Source organism: Seriola dumerili, unplaced genomic scaffold (genome assembly GCF_002260705.1).
Source record: "Seriola dumerili isolate Sdu_G_001 unplaced genomic scaffold, Sdu_1.0 BDQW01000068.1, whole genome shotgun sequence".
NCBI classification, from domain to species: domain Eukaryota; kingdom Metazoa; phylum Chordata; class Actinopteri; order Carangiformes; family Carangidae; genus Seriola; species Seriola dumerili.
In genome coordinates, this window is record NW_019174323.1 from 6,149,782 (window position 1) to 6,172,488 (window position 22,707).

The 22,707-nt window shown below is 40.5% G+C and overlaps 1 protein-coding gene and 1 long non-coding RNA gene across 2 annotated transcripts; one reads left to right on the top strand and one right to left on the bottom strand.

Annotated features, from left to right (window-relative positions):
* Nucleotides 1–2,381: 2,381 nt before the first annotated feature.
* LOC111220389 (glutamate dehydrogenase, mitochondrial) lies at nucleotides 2,382–20,201 on the bottom strand. Its single transcript, XM_022743460.1, has 13 exons — nucleotides 19,654–20,201; nucleotides 15,577–15,657; nucleotides 15,205–15,260; nucleotides 14,347–14,410; nucleotides 13,208–13,302; nucleotides 10,833–11,012; nucleotides 8,973–9,110; nucleotides 8,528–8,665; nucleotides 8,322–8,402; nucleotides 7,500–7,623; nucleotides 5,931–6,022; nucleotides 4,615–4,677; nucleotides 2,382–4,231 (listed from the first exon to the last, which is right to left on the bottom strand). The coding sequence occupies exons 1-13, from the start codon at nucleotides 20,048–20,050 to the stop codon at nucleotides 4,112–4,114; spliced, it is 1,629 nt and encodes a 542-aa protein (XP_022599181.1). The 5' UTR covers nucleotides 20,051–20,201; the 3' UTR covers nucleotides 2,382–4,111.
* Nucleotides 6,210–7,492, top strand: LOC111220390. The gene is made up of 3 exons (XR_002665057.1): nucleotides 6,210–6,355; nucleotides 6,463–6,535; nucleotides 6,632–7,492. It is a non-coding gene; the product is annotated as an uncharacterized LOC111220390 (long non-coding RNA).
* Nucleotides 20,202–22,707: the final 2,506 nt, after the last annotated feature.

The window sequence follows — 22,707 nt, forward strand, 5'->3', positions numbered from 1 at the left end:
TGAGCCCTGATGTTGTTACTGCCCCCACCCACGCCTACCGTTAAGGAAACCTCACGCACAAACACACACATACACACAAACAAAAAGAGACACACCTTCATTAGGCACATGCATGAAACACACACATACAGTACATACTGTAAATGCCAGCACAGACGCACACAGTGATGAGTGATAACTGCAGGAAATGAAATTTTGGTTGTGAATACAGTTAAGCCTCCGCAGTCCGCAACAATAACTCACTGTGTGACTGTGAGGCAGGGTGTGAGAGGGTGTGAGAGCTGCTGTTTGTGTGCCTGTGTGTCCATGTTTGCTTATATAGGTGTGTGCATGTGTAGCTGCTGGCGTACAAAATAAAATAAATCTCCAGAGGCTTGTGCAGGGAATCGTGCATTCGATGGCAGATACCATCCTGTGACGTGTGCAGTAGTTAGTTAGCCACAGTAGACTGCATGAACAGATGTGTAGAATGATTTGTCACGTGTTGAATCTATAGAGTAGCAGCCGTTCTGTGTAGCTTTGTATGGCTTAGTGTGCGTTTCGCCTCGGCATTTAGAAACAGGGTTATTACAGTGTCATTAACCAAGAAGCAATACACAGTCCTCATTGTTCTCAGATATGATGCATGAAAACAAAAGCAGTTGTGATTTAGTGTCAAATTTTCAAAGATTTTATCTGTAACATTAAACATTTGTGGCTAAACAAGCAAAGTTAAAGTGTGAAGAAAGAACATATTAGCTGTAAATTAATAACATTTAACAGTCAATAATTGCTCAATTTTGATTGGTTCATGGAAATCCCTGGTATCTCTTTTTTATTTGTCAAAATCGAGCCCAAAATCATTTGAAATAACCAGCATTGCTCTGGCAGAAAATAATGTGTTTAAATGTGCACTCAAGCCGATTAGCGTCAACCCCACCGCTGTGTCTGTCATCGCAAATTCTAAATCTACAGAACTTTATTTCAGATCCAAGTGGAGATCCCAAAGTTTCCAAACATGTCAGGGGGAATTTTAGAGAAATGCTGCACAATACATTCAGAATAGAGTTTTTCCCCTCAGTGCAAACATCAAACAGCTTCGGCGAAGAGCTAAAAGAATCTGATACAGCATATGTCAAACAAATTGAATTTGAAAGCTACTTAAGGGGAAATTAAAAAGGGAAAATTCAAGTTTAAGGCGTTGAAAGGGGACTACAGGGAGGAAAAATGAGCAGCTCAAATTGATCACCTCTTATTATAAAGTTGCTTTTTGGTCTTGGTGAAGCTGGTTTGCATGCCATCGAGGAACTAGAACACCTCCGCCAACCAGTCAAGTTGCAGTTTACATCCATGTCTGCCCAGACTCAGTAGTAGTGTAATGTAGTGATGACTTTGAAGGAATTAATTAAATAATTAGTGTATGAATTCTTCAAATATGACCAAAAAAAACATTTTTTTGAGGACACAGTAACCTTGATGTTTGACCTCTAACCTCAATGTACAACCCAAAAACAAACAAGAAAAAAACCCGACATGAGTCAGGTGTGCAGATTCCTGTGATGAGAAACAATCATTCGGTGAGAGAATCAGTCCACTAAGAGAAAATGAAGGCTTGGGTTTTATCATAGATCAGCTTTATGTGTAGTTCTGTGTACAGCTTGAATTCTGGGATATGTAGTTGTTTATAGGATAGAGTTCATTTCACACCAACTTAGTCTGAACCCCGGCTGCTCTGAAGCTCCCGCTCATCAACTGTCTCAACCAATCAGACGATTCCCTCCTCCTGTCACTCAATGTCATGCCACCTTTCACTGCTCGTCTGCCCGGCGTCAGTGTGTGTGTCTGTATGCACTGTATGTGTGTGTGTATCTCATATGTGTGTGTGTTAACATAGGGTTCAGCCAGCAAAGTGTGTGTGTGTGTGTTTGTGTCTGGAGCAGGTTTGTGTGTTTTTACTTTGAGGCCAATGGAAACTGATGACTGCATGTTGCCTTATCAAGCAATCTGACATTCACACACACAGAGACAATACAATACATCACACTTGTACTAACACACACTCGAACACACACGCACACCGCACACTCAAAACAACACACAATCGCACACCCCACCGCAAATACGCAAACACAGATCACACACACCATGTTTAAGTTGGCATCAAAGCAGACTCGCTGATTTTATAAACAGTACCAGTGAAATTAAAAAGGTTTTGTTGAAATCCAGCTTCAGTGTCAAGAATTTATTTGAAGAGGTGAAACGTTGGTTGTTGAGTGAACACTGTCTGATTGAAAATACAAGGTTTGCTAACCCAGCACATTATTATCACAGTCAGCGCCAGATTAACTCACTAAGGGACCTCAGGACAAAAAAATGACTGTCAGCTGGATTTGCTTGTTTGCTTTTTTTTTTTTTTTTTTTTACCAAGGGTTAGACATTTTGTCTGTGCTTGGAGGTGGCTAACTTAGCTTAGCATAAAGACTGGAAACAGAGGAAAACTAGCCAAAAATACACCTATGAGATTCTCTAAAGATCACTCATTAGCATATTGTGTCATATTGTAATGACCTGCCAGTTCAAGATCAATAACGCACAGGCATGAGGCAGCTATCGGTCCTCTCATGTAACTCTCAACAAGGCATCTACTGTGCGTCAGTTACAGCAATATCAACATATTAAGCTATTAAAACTAGATTTTAACACAAGGCCCTTCAACGGGACCAGGCTTCAGGACAAATAAAGACACAGGAGGCAGCTTCAGGCAATTATGATTTTAGATAATATTCTACTTTACTAATCAAACTGGCGATTACTCGACACACAAAAAGATGTCTATGGGCATCGGGATCCCTTAGAGTCTTTCTACTGTTTGTAATGCCTGAGAACATGTGTACTAAAAGAGAAAGAGCTGCACCCCTGTCAATGAAAACAAGGGTGCAGCAGGCAACTCCCAGAACATATTAATTAATTGTATAATATATTTTAAATGCCAGCCAAGAAATATTTTGGTTGTTTTTTTAAGTTTAATATTTGGTTAACAGAGACGTTGCATGAGCTATCGCACGCACGCACGCACGCACGCACACACACACACACACACTTACAGTCTGTCCTGTTACTCATTTGACACACTGTTGTATCGTTTTCTGAACATTTTATTGGTTTCCACAAAATGCATAAAATAAAAATAAAAAGTCATTTCCTCCAAAACGATTTGAGGAACTGGACGGTTAAAACTGAGGAACATTCGACCAGGGAACGGGCGGTCACAGTGACACCTCGCCCCCTCCCTGCTCCCCTTTCTTGGCCAGCGGAGGAATCGGGGAGAAGCTGCTTTTAAGATGAGAGACAGCAACGGGAAAGGAGGGGAAAAAAGCCAGGAACAAGGAGTGGGAGAGCTTCTATCGAAACTTGAAAGGTAAAAACTACCTATTAAAAATAATAATAATCCTTGTTGGGAATCTTAAACCTTGGCAACTTCACTACTAACCTTTACATCTTAAAGAGTGAGAGGACAAATTCAAGAGAAATAAAATTACTATTCTCTTATTCACATAAAGTTAAATCTAAATCCCTTTTGATTAAAGTTAAACTGCTCCCTAATAGAACAGACCTCTTTCTGAAATAAGGCATCTGTAGTGCTGACAACTGAAACAACCACAGCAGGAGGGTCACACATGCATTCAGCGATCACAAAAAGGGGCGCTTTGAACATGGCTGCCGTACAACAATATCATGAACATTTATACGAGGGCTGAGGGAGGGACAGGGTGTTTCTTTCTCTCCCAGGATGTAGCTCTTTTTCTGCTTTTTCCTCAACATAACCTCAAAAACGGAAACAAGAACAATATTCAAAAAGGAGATGCAGATTCAGTATAATGGCAGCACAAAGATCACAGGATAAATACCAGGCTAGCCAATGTGTCGCTCTAAATGTGTGTGTGTGTGTGTGTGGTTGTGTGTGTGTGTGTGTGTGTGTGTGTGTGTGAGAAAGTGTGAAAGAGCAGCGGTAAACAGTGATATGTTCTGAAGGCTGTTTAATAGGTGGAAGAAGGCAGGAGAGGGTGATCAATAGCAGGAGGGTGGGAGGTGGGGGGGTGGGGGGGAGTAAGTGTGGGTCGTGATTGGCCGTTTATGTGAAGGTCAGCCCCGCCTCGTTGTAGACTTTGAAGACCTTCTCGATGGCGTTGACGTAGGCGGCCGTCCTCAGGTCCAGACCCAGGTTGTACTTGCTCGCTGTGCGCATGATTTGCTAAAAAAGGCAGAGTAGAAAATGTTTCACATGTTGGCTGACAGCAATGCCAACAGCCAACAACACAGGATGTACACGCTTTCAGTCAAAATGTCACGATGACCTGGCCTTACATGGTAATGACTTTCTCTTATTCTTCATACATTTGAACATCTCAAACATCCCTTTAAACTCAGAGCAGGAATTTCCCCTCGCAAAAACTTTCCTGGTTTACAGCAGGATGAGGATTATGACAGACATGGTTTTGAGAACCACTGTACTACACTGACATTTCCAGGTTTCTGAAGCGCAAGTCATATGTTTCATCTCAATTTACTCTACAACATATGAAGCCTGTTCTCTACAACAGGTTGGACTGTGTGATGTCTCGCACGATGGCTTACCCGGGCAGATCGCTCCATGGTGTAGGCCAACCCAGAGTGAACAATATCCTTCTCAGAGGCACCCTGCACAGAAAGATGAATGTTAAACACACAGTGGGTCTGAAGGACACTTTTGATACAGCATGTATGGACAGTAATCCTGAAGCAATGAATACTTCAGGGAATTAACAGCAACAACAAACATTAGCTTGGTTGCTTGCTTTTTCATATGAATGTAAATCAAATGCTTTCACTTTCACTTCATAAGACAACTTGGCTGTAGTTACTTGTGATGGATGTTTGTCTTTTGTTAGCCTTTTGTGACCTTTAAGACTTTTGGAGGCCTTTGTTACATGTCACTTAGAATTAGTCTTTGTTATTCCATATGATGACAGACTCTGTTAATAAAGTGTCAATCAAGGGGATTAAAACGCCTCAAATGCTGTTCATTGATTTGACAAAGTTGGGGACACTCCTACTGTCTTTGTGTGACAAAATGTCAGAATGTCCTCTAGAACAAAGACGATCAAGTGTCAGTTAGAACTGGGAACGTTCGCATGTTATGTTATCATGATATTCCTGATTCTAAATGTATGAAGTATTTCTAGTATTAGGAGTTTTGCAGCATTGAGTTTCGGGTCAACACAGTGCAGGGCACCCTAAAATAATGTGCGGGTATCACGATAAACAATCATCCTCTCATAATCTGTAGCTCAGACTGTAGGCTACATGAAGTTGATAACTCATAAATTCAAGAAGTGTTTCATTTTACTTGTTACTGTGTTGGTGCTATATGTTCATCATTTTTAACTCATTATACTCAGTAAATCATATCTATATTTTATCATGACAGTATTAATCATAGTTTTTCATTTCAATTTGAATACATTATCGTCAACAGATCATTTTTTATTTCTCTTACTAACAGGCACCAAAAGTTGTCAGACTATCAGCCAAACTACGACTTAGAGTCTCTGCAGGAATAGCTTCAGGCTAACACAGGCTAATAAGCACTGATTGAAATTCTGAATGCAGTACAAATCTGATGAGCCCCAAAACCCCCAAGTGGCCTCTTCTGTATTCTTTGGCAAACGGGCGCCAGAGTTTATAACCGTTTTCAGGTTGTAACGCTTTAATTGATATGGCTGACAGTTAGTTTGGTAACATATAAAAACAGAACAGGTGGGAGACAGAGAAACCTTTCCACAGTGTCGGATTTTGGAGGGGGTACGTACCAGTTCAGACCTGATACGTATCAAACTCACAAAAGTGTCAGTACATTCCTGATCACCACCGGTCTCTGCTTGCATATGTGTGTGTCAGCAGATGTTACTCACAGCAACTCGGGCCTGGAAGTCAGCAGTCGGGACAACGGGAATGGGTCCCCCCTGTTTGCCGAACTTCCTCTCTAAGCTCTCCTGCACAGACACTGCAAGAGACAGCAGAGGAAAGGGAGAAATTAAAGAAGATGCCTCTTTGTTTCTGCATCAATAACAGAAATGCCAGCAATGACACACCCTGAGGGTTCATCCAGTTAATCTAGTTTTTAAGACCATACTTCAATTGTTTTATATTTATTACCATACATGGTGAAAAATGACTCCTGCCATTGTATGATTGGCTGTATGTGAGCAAGAGAGAAAGTATAAATACAAAGGGAAAAAGGTTTTCCAGAGCAGTCCTTTGCCTTGGACAGACATTCACACCAGCTGACACCGAATTTACACAACATCACCACGCTGCCTGAAGTTCCATAGATTTGGTAAGAATTCTTCTATTTTTCTGTCCTGGGGAGGTAGACTTCAAATATTATGGGTTACTGTTCATACTGTCCACATCTAACACAAGTCCTGACCTGTGGTTTTTCAGCAGCTATAGACTATCAACCATCCCAGTGAGAAAACATACAGACAGAGCATCACAACAAGAAGAGAAATACAAGGTATAACACCACAGCAAGCCTAAGAACTGAATGTGTTTTAATACTCATCAGTAGTATGTTCATTTACAATAAATTATGTTTTTTGTTTTAATATAGATGTCTGCTCGAAGAATTAGATACCCTAAAAACCTGAAAAAAGAAGGCAAAAGAACCCACAAAGAAGGGATTCTGAGATCAACTCCAGATGTTCTCTATGAGGACACTAGAAGAGACGGTTCAAGATGCAACCTTATTTTCCTTACTAATTCTAAAGAGGACTGGAAAGCTGCAATAAAGTCTGAATATCCTGGGATGGAGGAAAAACAATTGATTGATAAAATTAAACTTGTACTCCCAGACAAAAGTGGCACTATATGTGTATACCCTAGTGGAAAGTTTGTGATACAAGGTACAGACGAAGGCCTTGCAGCATTTGAAGCAAACTTTGAGAACCTGACCAACGAGAAGGAAATGATAACCTTGCAGAGACAAGCAGAACAAATGGCCCTTGATCATGAGTCTGATTCTGATCCTGAAACAGAAGGCGATCCTGGTGAGGCTGGGATTGACCAAAAGGTCCTCTCCCAAACTAAAATGCAAAAAAAATAGAAAAAGGGAGGAATAACAAAGTCTGGGTTGTCTGTTTATTAAGTTCAAACAGACTGGAAAAAAAGAAAAATATGGATCATTAGACAATAAATAACTTCCAATTAAAACTTCTCTGACCAGTCTATGTCATGAATAGGTGACTGGGTTGTAAAATCAATTACATATTTTTATTTTGCATGTTATGTACTTTCTGGTAATGTAATTTCTGGTTCTTGGGTTTACATATTGTTTTTAAATGGTGTCAGGATATAAAAATGAAATATCAAATGTAAAGGAATTATAATGATGATGTATCTTCTGACTGTGTCTTACAACACTGGCTCACTATAGTCTGTCTGCAAGTTACAGAGGAATTACACAGCAGTCTTGTACTCACTGAGCAGGTGGTAGTTTGAGTCCCTCTCATATTTGAAGGTCAGTCTCCCGTAGCTGACATGGTTGAGATTCTTCAGCCACTCGAAATAAGACACTGTCACACCACCAGCATTCAGGTACATGTCCTGCAGTATGAAACATCACATAACTCAGACTATCTTCACTGCTCTGTGTTTTTATCAAATTTCTTCTGTAGTGCAAAATGTTTTTATGGTTTGATTAAGGAAGGACATGATTTTTCTGACAAATAAAGAATAAACTGTCAAAGCTTTTGTGCGCTCATTAATTTGACAAGGCTGCATCAAAACAGGTGCAAGTGAAACTGAAAATTCACATGTGAGAGCAAGTAAAAGCTTGGAATAAGAGTTTGTTGCTTGAACAATAAAGGCTGAATTATTATTTACATGTCTAGTCACGTTTCTTGTTTTAAGAATAATTCATTCTGCTCATTGTTCAGGGTTAGATATTATATTCACATATTTGTGTGTAAAGTTTCAATTAAAGTTAGATATTCTTCGGTGTTATTTATTAAGAGTTTAATACTCCACACACTTCGGTTAGTGTCTTCAGGACTGTGTGGGTGTGCTTTGGTCACATTTTATTGACAGTGTTGTAAACATGAGAAAAACCCCACAAACTGTTGGTAGATTTCGACTCAACTGTTGCTAAATCCTGATTAGTGGTCAGAGGTATGTGACATTCTGTGTTTCCAACTGAGCTCTGCCCCCTTCAAATGAGTGAGAAGAGCTCAGAGGACAAGAGAAACTGTCTGTCTGTGTGTGTCTGTCTGTCTGTCCGTCCGTCCGTCCGTCCGTCCGCTTACAGGAATAACCATGACGTTGTTCTCCAGGAAGACCTTGTCAGCATCTGGGGTGGTGGGACCATTGGCACCCTCAGCAATGATCTAGTACAAACAAAAACACAAACACACACTTCACATGACTGCGACCAAGTTCTCAGTCCTCACTCATATCAATCCAAACGACGACTTAAAGCCCAGGACTTGGGTGAATCAAATCGAGTGTTTACCTTAGCCTTGATCCTGGGGGCATTAAGGCGTGTGAGCTGCTTTTCTCCTGCAGCAGGGATCAGGATGTGGCAGTTGGCTTCCAAAATGTTCCCTTCGTAGGGTTTGGCTCCCGGGAAGCCCACGATGGTGCCGTGTTGCTGCAGAAAGCACCCACACACACACACACACACACACACACACACACACACACACACACACACACACACACACACACACACACAAATATTAGAAGGTTAGAAAATCAGTACCTCCAAAAGCAGAAAAGATGGTTACATTGGTAGGTGAGAATAAATGAGCAAAATATAAAAAAGGAGGAGTGATGTATTTTACGCATGAAAAGCGAATCAACAAAGAGAAAAGAGAACAACTCTGAGTTAAAGATATTAGATTAAATATACAGATATTAGAAAGGTGAAAGTGAGGGGAAGCCAATTGTGCTCGTACCAGTTTGTAGTCCTCCAGCTGTTTGGGGTCGATGCCCTCTGGGTTGTAGATGGCTCCATCAATCTCACCAACGCCCACACACTTGGCCCCGAACCTGTGCAGGTACCTCATGGAGTGGAGACCCACATTACCAAAGCCCTGTGAAAGGTCACAGCAAGGTTATCATCACCACAGTCCAACATCACTACGATGATCACTTTTAAATCACTTTTAGTAAACATTTCTTTCTTGTTATACCCATTTTAAATCAACTGATACAGTATAATTCAGCTGCATGTAATGATACAGTACACTCTGGTGCCACCATGTGGCCAGTAAAGGGTAGGTGATATGGATAATCATATATCACGAGATACAGTAACATGATGTTGCTATAATGATATATATCTAATTCCATGCATATTCTAGATCATACAAGAAATCAAGATACTTCATTCCACTGATTCCAAGCTCCTGTAAAAAATACTGCTGTAAATAATTAGATTTGGAATATTTCCCACCATAATCTCATACAACCAGATATTAAATGATTTGAACCTCTGTATGAATTATATGGTAAAACAATTTTCTACAGCAAGGTTGAGCTCCGATTTAATCATCTAACGGTATGTACAGTGTCACACACCCCTGGCTCAACTCTAACTGAACTGCAGGATAACAGGGATACGAAAAGCCGACTCCACAGCCGACTTAAAAAAAAAGAAGTGTGATAAGGGAGTAAAATGCTCTGATCCTGATACCATACTAAAGATCTGCTATCTCCTCCCTCAACGATAAATCTCTAAGAAAATCTAATCTCGGCACATTGTAATCCTCAAACACACACACGCACACACACAGAGAGAGGGATTAGCTTTTTGAACATCCACATCATGATTCAGCTGTTGTCACCACTTCTTCAACTCCTCAGTGACACCCTTACCCCCATCATCACTCAAACACCCCCCTCCACAAACTTCCTCTCCTTTCGACATCTCCAATAGCTCCTTTATTATTGCAGAGAAAATATTCCTGTTTGAAAATCTCTATGAAACAAGTACAGAATATTTGCAGGGGCAATATGCATCCTGTGAGGAAACAACAAGCAACTAACCTCCTTTATGTGTTGTTAATCATGAATACCAGATAATATTGTTGTCATGAAAAAGTGGTAATTATAGAAAGAATTCCAGGAAGGCCAGTGCTTAGGGGTTCCTTTCTGTGTGTGTGTGTGTGTGTGTGTGTGTGTGTGTGTGTGTGTGTGTGTGTGTGTGTGTGGTGTGTGTGTTGACACGTGAGGAGCTGCCATGTGACAAGTGGAAGTGAAACTGCTTCTCTCACTCTCTCACACTCACACACACACACACACACACACACACACACACACACACACACACACACACACACACACACACACACACACACACACACACCTCTTCTAACAGATTTACAGTTTAAATCAGTAGTACACTTAAAACAGAAAGACCTTTCCATGATTTCAATGATTGAACAAACTTTGAGCTCAATAACATAATTGATTTTTTTTTTAAACTCACAAAGCTCAACATGCAGGAATTAATTGTTGGTCTCCCAAAACTGTTAATTGGTCCCAGTTTTTCTAAGTGACTTATTTCCGTTGAACAAAGAAGGGAAACTCCTTCAGTTCACTGCCGTCTGCTTGGTAAGAGGAAATCAGATCCAGGCTAAAACAGATGGCGTGGCTGTGATTGAAGCACAGCTCTAAAACCCCTCATCACGATTTCAAATGAAAACTTAAATCCTGTGTTAGTATCTGTGGGCAGATATCTGCAGTACATTTAGGATCTCTTTCCTCTTGAGCAAAATGCCTCTACTATGATCAAACCAAGCATGCATGTGTACCTGGACAACAAAGGTCTTGTCCTGGAAGCCAGGGGTGAAGCCCAGCATGCTCATGTAGGACGCCTCGTTAATGAAGTTCTCAATGCCGTGGAAAACACCACGACCAGTGGCTGAGATACGTCCATGGATTCCTCCCTGGCTGATGGGTTTTCCTGTCACGCATGCATGGGCGTTGATATCCTGCACATACACACACACATATACAAAGAATATTAGAGCACATAAACCTTTGAACACTATGAACACAGGTATCATTGCCCTGTTTTTGAAGCCTCAGTCAGGCAAAGCAACTCTTAAAGCCTCCAATCATTCTCAGAATATCCAATATCCATAGGAAGTCTTGAAACTGAAGTCAGCACTGAGACCAACACTTTTTGCTGGAAACGTTATATTCCAATAGAAAATCTACTATTTTTTTTTTTTTTTTTAAAAAAGGAAATGCAATGCAGCCCAAGACTTTTGGAAACTTGCATCTAGTGGTCGTCGCTGGTACTGCATCTTACGGCCCTTTCTGCCCCAGCTTTAGTTGTTGACCATGGTGTTAAATGCTTGACATGCACACAGTAAAAGGTTGTGCAGTGCCACAGCCACAGAACCAGGCAACAGCTGACCGAACGTCAGTACACACTACCCACAACCCTCTGCCCCTCAGATACCCAGAGCAGGAATGTGTCACCCAAGTCCTGCCAGGGGTATCTGGAACAGAGGACACATGACTGGATAAAGTGAGAGGAGGTTAGAGAAGGAGAGTGGAAAGGGAAAACGAGTGTCATGGGAACAAGAAAAAGATTGTTCCAAATGTAGGTTGAATTTGTTTAAAGTAAATAAATGATGACTTATGTGGATTACAATGTTTGTAGGCATTAACAATTTAATGAGAGATATATAGAGTGCTTTGTTTATATTAATTTGACATATATCACAATAACCCCTTTCCGTTTGTAAGCTTATAAAACTATAGCAAAAACACTCTATTGCGCTATTGAGGAACCTGTTTAAAACAGATACCCTGACTCTCACGCTACACTAGTCGACTGAAATCCTTTCTTGGTTAACTGAATGGTTAACAAACCAAATCTTAGATGAAATGTAACCTCATGGCAAAAAATAAATGAGCACAGGAAACATCTGCTTTTTTTGGATTGTGTTGATAACATATCTGATTGTCTATGAAAAAAATATATCACAGAAAATGATTACAGTTACATAAAAACATGCATTTGTCCCACAAATGATAACATCTAAGGGCATAAGCCATAAAAAGAGCTGGTCAAGTTTTATAGATGTTAAGAAGGGACATTTGAGACCTCAGTTGAGACCTCACACAGTTTCAAATTTAAACTTGATAATCAAACACAAAATGTTCTCTGGTTCCAGGTTTTCAAATGAGACTATTTTTGAACATCTTTGGGTTTCAAACTTTGGGTTGAACAAAACTCAATGAAAAGGTCACTTCGTGTTCTGGGAAATTTCACTATTTTTTGACATTTCATAGCATAAACAATTAAATACATACAGATAACAGATTGATGTATAATGAAGTAATCATAAATTGCAGCCATAAATTATATAACCGCTAGTGCTGCACGTAACATCATTTTCATTTTCGATTATCTATATCTATATAATCTATCAATTATTAATTCCAAGTCTCAATTTCCCAGAGCCCAATGCGATGTCTCAAGTTGCTCATTATGTCTGACCAACATACCAAAACAAAAAGACTTTCAATTTATGAAGAGCAAGAAATCCTCACAATGTAAGAGTTGGAACCAAGGAGTGTTCCCCGGGTGGTAATTTTGTCCATCGGCTGGTCATTTCAGATGTAACAATCACCAATCTTATGTTCACAGTAGAGACATTTGAGTTCTCTTAAAACTGCAGCTGGCTTTTCCTAACTGCTTCTGAATTCATCTTTGTACTTTTCCCTGACTTCAAGGCAGTTAAAATCATGGTCAAGTGAGAGTTTTTGACCATTATCATTTCGAGAATTTGGATCTAACTTGTACACATGAACATACAAGGGCAAATATTTTCCATATTTAGTCAAATAAGCCCTGTTTGACAGGTTTTGATAGGAGAATGATTAAGTGATAACATAAACACACACACACGCACACATACAAACACACACACACACACACACACACACACAAACACACACACAGGCCTCTGTCCTTAAAGCTGCCTTTAATGGAGCAGGAATGTTTCTGTGGTGGGCTGGGAAGGGAGAGGCAGGAAACCACTGTTCATGGTTTACATGTGAGTCACTCCTTGTTTTTAATTTGGCCTTTTTTTTTTCTTTTTTTTTTTATAAATTCGTACCAAAACCCAGTCATGTCACGCAGATCGGTTCTGTATGTCGGAGAACTCACAGTGTGTGCAATGGTGTTGGCGTATGTGTCGGCAATCCAGGACATTTCCCTCTCTCCTGTGCTCATGTCTGGGGCTGGGACATCGATGCCAGGCCCTGGTGAACAAAGACATGTCAGAGAATAAGGGAGGGAAAAGTGGGATAGTTCTGTAAAGCATGCTAGTCACTGTGTACCTCTGCCGATCCTAAAAATTTGAATGAACTTTATGTCATTTACAACACGGATCTGGATGTCAGGGGAAATGTGAGCAGCAGGCTTTGTGCCCTTGTGTCATGTATACATGTGCACTCAAGAGTCTTGGATCTTGGAATGAGGTCCAAAAACAGAAGCAGGCATGCAGAGAGACGGGGGAGGGGACTACTGAGGGAGCAAAGGATGACTGGATCTCTCAAATGGTGCAGTTTGACATGTTACACTCACACAACAGGGCAGTGATGTGTGCAGTGGGTGCTGCTACCCCCAGGGTGTATAAAAATTCACTAGTGAAGGCTGCTGCATAAAACCTCATCAAATGAGTCAACTATTTCTGTCTACAAGCATATGAAAATATTAAAATGCACATAAGAGACGGTGTCATATCTTTGCTGTGTTTGAACTGGACACATTATAAACATTAACATGCATCCAGGCAGGGGTGGAGAAAGTGCCTGTATAGGGGCCGTTAACCTGCTGAACCAGTGTATATGTTTATCTGTGACCTTGATCAAAATGGTTAACACTAATCTTACAACTTCCAGCAGAAATTAAGTGAAATGACCATTTCTATTTGTGTAATAATGTTAGGTTTACAGTCAAAAAGCTAGCACCTCTTTAAATGAATGATTCTGATGATTCAAGATAAACATTATCCCAGTCTTTTTCACTAGTATTAATCATTTCTGCTCTTCAGTTGACACAGGCACACCCTGAGCTACCCCAACCTGAATAAACAGCTCTACATGACAGGAAATGTTTACTTCTCTGGGTGGAAATATATGCATCACTGCAGCTACAGTGTTTTTACTGAGTCAAATAGCGGTAAGGACACTGGACATCAATTTTGCACGGCTGAATGAACCAAATACAAAGCAGGGCAACAAATACCTACTCACAGAAATTATAAAATGTTTTTAACTTTAAATTCACACACAAAAACTCACCAATGAAACCCTTCTTGGCCAGCTCAATAGTGAATCTCCTAGTAATCTTCTCCAGCTCATTGTCCTGAAGTAGACAGAAAGTGTAGAGTTTAGGAAAACAAACATGTCGTCACCTTGGTTACATTACTTCCTCTGAAACAAAACAGTGTGTCCTCCATATAAAGCAAAAGTTTCAATCATTTAGAGCGATGCTTCAGGCATTTTGATAAGACTGAACTGTTTTTGTTTAGGCTTTCCTTCCAGTCAACTGTGAGCTCAGAGGCAACAGCCAACGACCTTTAAATCTGTTTATCTCTCAGTATCCACCAATAGACACATTAACAGCCCTATCTACAATCCAGTTAAAGACAGAGCTGTCATCATTTAAAGAATTAAGTACATTTGACTTAAACCACTAAATGCTCATATTTTATATATCTGGTCATTTACTGGCTCTGCAGCTCCTCTAGCCTTTAAATCAAAATTCAATCTAGAGGAAGATACGGAGGCCCATTTGATTATCTGCTTCGACTGCTGAATGTAAACAAACATCTCTTTCACATCTTGATCTCTCTGTCTCTCTCTTTAATTATTCTCTCTTCTAACTTAATTTCCCCTCGCTGTGTGGACGAACCAATACAACATGAAAGGATGAGACTCTGCAGCCCTGCCTTGTGCATTCTTGTGTGATTGAATCATCCACTGGAAAGAGGCATAGGAAAAACTGATATCCCTCACATACACAATGTCAGCCTTGTAAATGTTAAGTGCTCATTTTAAGCTTTGTTGCTTTACTGTAAGCATTATAGCGCACAGTTAAATGTGTCTCTACATGTTCATGTGTGCAAGTGTTGCGGAGGAGATTGTTAGAAGGCTTACAGAGTAATTCCTGGGGTTGATCTTGACTCCAGCTTTGGCTCCCCCAAATGGCACATCTGGTGGAAAATAATACAGCTTAAAAACCATAGGGACATACATATGATTGTACTAACACACAAGACATTAAGATACACATGCAGAAGAGGAAGAGGCTAAACAAAACACTGATAACTATTCTCTAATTCTGTTGCATGACCAATAACCTAACGTCCTGGAAAATTAAGTCAAGAGCAGTGTCCAGAGCATTTAAACATTAAACATGAGGTGGATAAATGACAAGAGGTTGGTAAGAAGTGCATGTTTAATATGTATGTGGAGATCAGACAATAACCACCAAGAGGCTTTGTGGAAAGCTTAGACTTTAATACTCACCGACGACAGCACACTTGTAGGTCATCAGAGAAGCCAGGGCTTTCACCTCATCCACAGACACATCTGTACTGTAACGGATACCTGAGGAAACACACACAAGCACAGGGGGACGTTTATAACAAACAAATAAACTCGTTAAAACATGTGCAAAAGGTCTAGAAGTTTTGTTATGATGTTTTGTATGATAAAACACACGTTTCTGTTTTTACTAATTGATATTTAGATATTTTTTATAAAACATTCAGACTGCAACATGGGGGAAATCACCACTGTAAGTGTAGCTCAACAACAGAATAAGGTCATGAACAGCAGTGATAGACCACTGTCAAAGCTGCACTGGACCAATAATCGCACACAGTATGTTCTCCATAATCATGCCAGACCACATGCAGAGGTCAGAGTTCACCAGTTGAGTCTGTCAGCCAGTAAAAGCGACGGGCGGGTGGAGACCAAATGAGCCAATCCCAGCCATCCATTCTGACCCCAGCCCTCGAGTTGCAGTCATTTCTTCCTGTTGTCTAGAGTTTACTACCGTTGCCAAGGTAACATGTGTGGGCCAACCCGTGTGCAACGTTAAATGAGATCATATAGCCAGCCGCTGGACCAGCCAGACTGCCCAAGTCACTCTACTCCATCTCATTGGCACAGTGTGTTTGTGTGTGTTTGTGTGTGTGTGTGTGTGTGTGTGTGAGATTGGCCGGCAAAACCAAATATAGCATATCCAGTGTTAGCTTACACAGAGAAACCCAAGGGCAAACAGCACAAAGACACTGCAGAGTGTGTCTATTTGTGTGTTCAACTGCAAGCACAGCATAGGAAGCTCAAGTAAAATCCCTCCTACTATGATACAATCTTACCATAAAATCTTATAGTGCCACTTAATGACATCATTTTATGCCCAACTACTTCCATCTGTGTAATTGCATGATAATAGTAGTACACAAGGAAAAGATCAAAATATCCTGAAAACAAAGCTCCACCTTTCAGAGCGCTGCTGTGGATCTCCCTCTATCTTCATTTCCTTTCATCCACAGATCAGCTGAGGACCTCGGGCCGTCAGAGGACAATCTTGAGCTCAGTGATCAAATTAAGTAGGGAGAAAAAAAAAAAAAAAAGCTTGGCTGCCCACCCATCCCCCATCCAGCCATTCATTTATCCACCCAACCAACAGAACCACCACAGCAACGAGAATCAAAACATATCTGTAAACACATTCCTCTGAAATGGAGGGCAGATTTTTGGAAATAAACTGAGCCAACGTTGAAATTCAGAGTTTGTGCAGCCGTCAGAGCAGCTGAATTTCTTCACAAGGCCTGAGGTAATGGAGCCGCATATCTAGACTCCTATTAAAACACATTTTGAGGCTTTTGCTTGAATAATTGTGTGTTTGGTTTAAATGGTTTAAAATCATTATTGTTTAAATAATTGTTTCAGTTATTCAATGCATTTGCGTTGCTTCATTTAGTATTTTTCCTTTCACTATCAACTGTTTCTTCTTATTAATTTTCTTCAGTGCACACATAATTGTTTTAAGTCTGTGTGTGGTTATTTATGTTAATAATTATCCATGGTTTTAAATGCCGTACTAATACTAGTGGCAGTTTTTATTTTTGAAAAAAATAAAGTGAAAAAAGTTAAAATTGTTTGGATGCAATGATCCACAAAGATCCAAAGGGATTTTGATTAAGTGGCCAGGACTCTGACACTGCATCTATTTACACCATGTTGCATTAAATATCCATTTAAAAAACATTTATACTGAATGGATTTTATGACATATCTATGCAACTTTCACAAAATGCTGCACTCATTGTTTCCCACGTGACACTAGTGACATCCCACAGATTTATTCCACTTCTGCACAGAAAGGAGAAGGATGTAGACTATTTAGCAGACTAAACAAAACTTGAGTGGCTTGTACTTTTTAACACAAACTCTCTTCAAGAAGTTTGCAAACACCCATGCATCTACACCAAACCATGCATTGTTCTTGAGTTAACGATCATTCAGTAGTCAGTAGCGAGCAGTGCAGCTCTCAGCCCAGCAGCTGTTGCTCTGTGTGGCTCCCAAAGCTGGAGCATGAGCACCACACGCACACACAAAACAGCCTTTGCACTTTGTAGTTTGATTTGAACACAGCCAAGGGTCTATGTACTACTATCAATAATTAAACCCACTAGCAAAATATCTACTTTTACTCCTATTCCACCCCTATTATCCTGGAATTCAGCATGAGTGACTTCACAGACTTGTTTATTGAGCCACTAGAATCAATAAACTGTCAGTTAAATGAAAATTGTGTAAACACCATGTTTTTTCATGTGCAGGCCAAATAAAGATCTGAGACAAATGACTCCGAAGTAAAGTGTAGGATCAGTTCTAGTAGTTGCTGTGATTTCACAGTGATTCCTACATGATTTTTTATTATGTACAAGATATTTTAACTGCAATTGGCAGACTGAGCAATAAATCAAAACAACTAGTTTTATCATATGTTTGTTGGTTTTATGCATCTAAATCTAAATGCTTCAAAAGTTAACACATGCTGTGATCTGTGTAGCCTACCATTTTTAACAATTGGTTAACTATCACAATGATCATGACATGAGAGGAAGCTTTTTAGTAAGACAACAGCTATAGAGGCAAGCTAATGGCAAGCTGAATTTGATACAGCTTTGGATCGAGGTGATGCTTAGCTCTCCTCAGGCTTTTATGAGGAGGATAGAGGCAATGACGCTCTTTCACTGGTATTGATTTTTACCTCTATTGCCTCTCTGAGTTACCTCTCACTGATAACTGGTTAGATAGTGTGTGGTACTGCAAATTCATAAATAGGTGCACTGATCCATTACTGTAATGTGGTTTGATGGAGAAAAATTGTAATGGATATTTTATCTTTATTACCACTCTGATTCAGCTTCTCAGGCAGGTTTCTATTTTTTTTTTTTTTTTTTTAAATCACTAAACCAATTCTTGTGTATAGCCCACAAACCAAGTGCATGTCTTTAGCGGAAATATGCCTCCCAAGAATAGGCCTACATTTACTACATCAAGCAGGTGCAGTCGAAGGTTTCATAGCATTAATACCAGGCCAATGTCCGCTCCACACCATTCAAACATGCCTTTTGAGTGGCTGACTGAATGGCATGTATTTTTCTACTGAGAATGCCTTCACTCCACAGCACCCTCCCCCACCTGTCACACTGCTGACAAATAGGAGTGCCTGGAAACACAGCCACCCCCCTCCCAAAGTCTCTCACCTCCCATCTTCCTATACATCATATCCCTCTACTCACAATTTACCCAGAGTGCACTGCAGCAGTAGCCCATAATGCCTCTGCTTTGAACCTTGAACTCTGAACCAAAGAGCATATATCATGCTGTCATATTATATTACATTCTGCCCAAGCCCAAAACACTGAACAAGCAGCTCATTTATACAGTGGATTTCAGTATTTGTCTATAGAGTGGGTGAGGACCACATTCTGTGTATTTGCCGTGCTTGGGTTTGCCTGTGAGCATGAATGACCTGACAGAAAAGTGCATGAGCAATGCTTCTTCAATGGTCAACCATGTGCCTGCCTTTTACATCACATCATACATCTGTATAAATTGGAATAAGAGAGGACCCCATTGGTGATAGTGACAAGAAGTAAACTGACGTATCCGTCCAGTTTTAAACTAGATCAAAGCAATGGATTCTGGCAAAGTTCTGGCAAAAGTATTGTTCATGAAAGATGACAGTAAAGATTCATATAGTAGTTTGACGGCTAGCTCACTGCTTGCTCTCAGCACAGCCACAGGTGAGCAGGAAGGTCACTGTAGACTGAACAAAAAGTCTCATATAAACAGTCTCATGTAAACAAATAAGCAGTTGTTGAAAATACGGGTGTAACGTTGGTAAGCTCCGGATAAAACCGGTATAGGGCGTGTAACGGTAAGCTACGGTTGCAGCTGTTGACAGCAGCCGCCTTATAATTTGTGCTTTTAAGTAGCTAACAGTACTGCTAATGCTAAGTAGCTGGCTACAGCTAGCTGTCAGAGAGGCCAGTCAGGGTGGGCTTGCCACATTCTTACCCCCTTTGCAGGGTGTCCTGTGCTGGCTGTGCTGGGCGCGGTAGCCCTCCACAACCTCCCACTCTCCGTTATCCCTCTTGATGGGGAAAGACACGCTCAGGACGTGGTTACAGGGCTTGATAATGCGCAGGATGCCCCGCACACGGTTCCTTTTCTGCTCGGGGCTCTCCCTGGTCCTCAGATCCTCCACCAGCTTGTCCTCCACAATGGTGGCGCCGCGGTCGAAGAAGCCCTCGACCATCCTGAAGAAGTTGGGGTCGTCAGGCTTGTCCGCTGCGTCGGCATAGTGACGGACCCGCATCAGGGACGAGGAGACCGGGAGAGCAGAATCCACGCACCCAGAGGCCAGGGCGCTACCCGCAGAGCGGCTAAGCAGCTCCCCGAAATAACGATACATGACTGGAATTAGCTAATTGTGTAAACGAACAAATAAAAGGCAACTAAACAACAAGGACCATGGGGGTGACGACAGGAGAGAGGGGTAGAATAAGCAGCACAGCAACTCCTCACCGTGTCCCGTCCTCTGGCCGAGTGGGGAATGGCATGCTGTGTCCGTTTGCTTTAAAAGGCAGCGGGGGCTCCTCGGGACGCACGCGGAAGAGGAGGACCATAGGATGCGCGTGCCCGTGCAAGGCATCTGACAGCGCGCGCTCTTAAGTTTGCACCATTTGTCTGTTTATTAGGTACACCCAGCTAAGACTAATGCAGCCTAATAACAACTGCCCCTCAACTAATCTTACGTCCACGAAGGTTATAATTAAACTGCATTGTAGCCATTATGTTTACAGGTATTCCTATTATTTTGTTTACTTCATTCAAATCAATGAGTGTAGGCTAAACAACTGACACAACTCTTTATACAATGCAATACAGTTCAACAGGACCGCAGACTACAGCCTCTAAAATGATCATATAGCTCAATCAACAACTTTTTGTTGATGATTTGTTGATTGACTGTTGCATTAGACTCGTTAGTTTTATCCAGGTTTTCGTAATAAAGTGACAACTGAGCGAATATATAGAAGTAATTTGACTTTGGTTTTTAGTTGCTCTCAGTCCATTTACATGCATCTCCAAGACAAAGAAGAGAGAAATAGAGAAACAGCTAAAACCCTAACCCTAACAAAGCCAAACAAAGATATGTGGACATAAACATATAAGTATTATGTGTACAAATAAGTAAAATAAACTGTGTCAAACCGTGTGTAAATGTAACATGTATAATATGCAATGTGCTTACATTTCTATAACTTTTATTTTGATAAACTCTTACCTCTTGATTTGAGTATTTCTAGTTTATACCCCTTTCTACTCTTCTACACTACATTGTAGTATTTAATACATATTACAAAATATTATGCTTTTTAAACCACTTAATTTATTAGGCAGCTTTAGTTACTTGTTACTTTTCAGAATCATTGATAATGATCCAGTTAAATAAATAGGAATCATTCTGCATAATGAGTACGTTTATCTCTGATACTTTAGGTAGGCCTACATTTTGTTGCTAATACCTCTGTACTTTACTAAGGTAAAATTTTGAATGAAGAACTTTTGAATGAAGAATTTTTTTTCAATTTTTGAGTGGTATTGCAACTTTTACTTCAGTGAATTATTTTGATATTTCCTGCAACTACTATATAAATAGGCAATGTGCGAAACAAAAATGATATACAATATGTTGTCATTGTTATATAACACAAAAATGCATTGCATATTATACACAGTGTTTTGTAAAATAATTATTACAGTCATCAAATAAGTTGACAGCAACCACAGTGCTACAGTTTTGTACTTTATGGCTTGACCAAAGGATCTCTGCCAGGCCTGCTGTCATCAGCAGTTCCCTGATCTGCTGTGAGGGAGGAGAGAGAGGGAGTCAGTCCACTGTGTTTGCATCAGTTATTAACCAACCTTTTTGGCAGCCGCAATTAATGGGTGAGTTGATCTGGTGATGATTGATCTTGTGTGTGAGTATCAGCAGAAATAACTATCAACAGGTTCCAGTGAAAAATAAAACTATTCACATTAGTGGCTGAATGCTAACATCAGCATGCTACTAACCTGGCCACAGTGACAATCCTGTGTTGCTCAAGTGTAGCAGTTGTAATGTTTTCCACATTTACCACATTATTTTAGCATGTTAGCATGCTAATATTTGTTAATAAGAACTAAACACAAATATCAGTTGAAAAATATGAGCATTGGCATTCAGCTTGAAACTTGGAGGAGCTGATTATTTACATTACTGGTTGAGCTGAATCATATAGCAAAAGGCCTGGTAGAGAAGCGTTCTCGGTTCTCTGTAAAATACAAACCAGCCTGCCTTATATAGATGCTCTGTGCAGATGTGTGTGTGCTGTGGTGCATCCATGTGTGTGCTTATAAGCTTCCTGTATGAGAACAATTATATGTGTCCGAGTGAGAAGGCATCATTTAGGGTAGCAGGTCATATTTGTGTGTGTGTGTGTGTGTGTGTGTGTGTGTGTGTGTGTGTGTGTGTGTGTGTGTGTGTGTGAATGGGGGTTTGCTGGAAAGCATTTCAGAGACAGCTGGAACAAGACATCTCATTGGCACAGTGTGTTTGTGTGTGTTTGCAGGCAGGTTTCTATGTGTGTGTGTATGTGTCTCTGTGTGTGTGTGTGTGTGTGTGTGTGTGTTGAGGAGAGGGGAGGTGAGGGAGGGTTGGTGTCTTCTACTGAGCTGCGACGGCACTACCGCGTGGCTCAAGATAATTTTCATCAAAGGGCCTCTTGATTCATCAGAGGGGCAAGGTATCATGGGTACAACCTACTGATCAGCCAATCAGCAGGGCTTTGTTTTATACTTTGCACACACTGCGTGCAGAGCGATGTTTTCCACATGAGCAGAGACTGTAGTATCATTGAAAATCTGCTGTAAATTTTTGCTATGATGCTGATGTCTACATGTGAAAGCAATTTTACAAATCTGAATATGACTTTAATGGGAATGAGCCTGTACAATACGCTCATCAGCAGCTATGGTAGCTTTACGTGAAGTGGCTCTTATGTAAAACTACATTCATGGCATGTT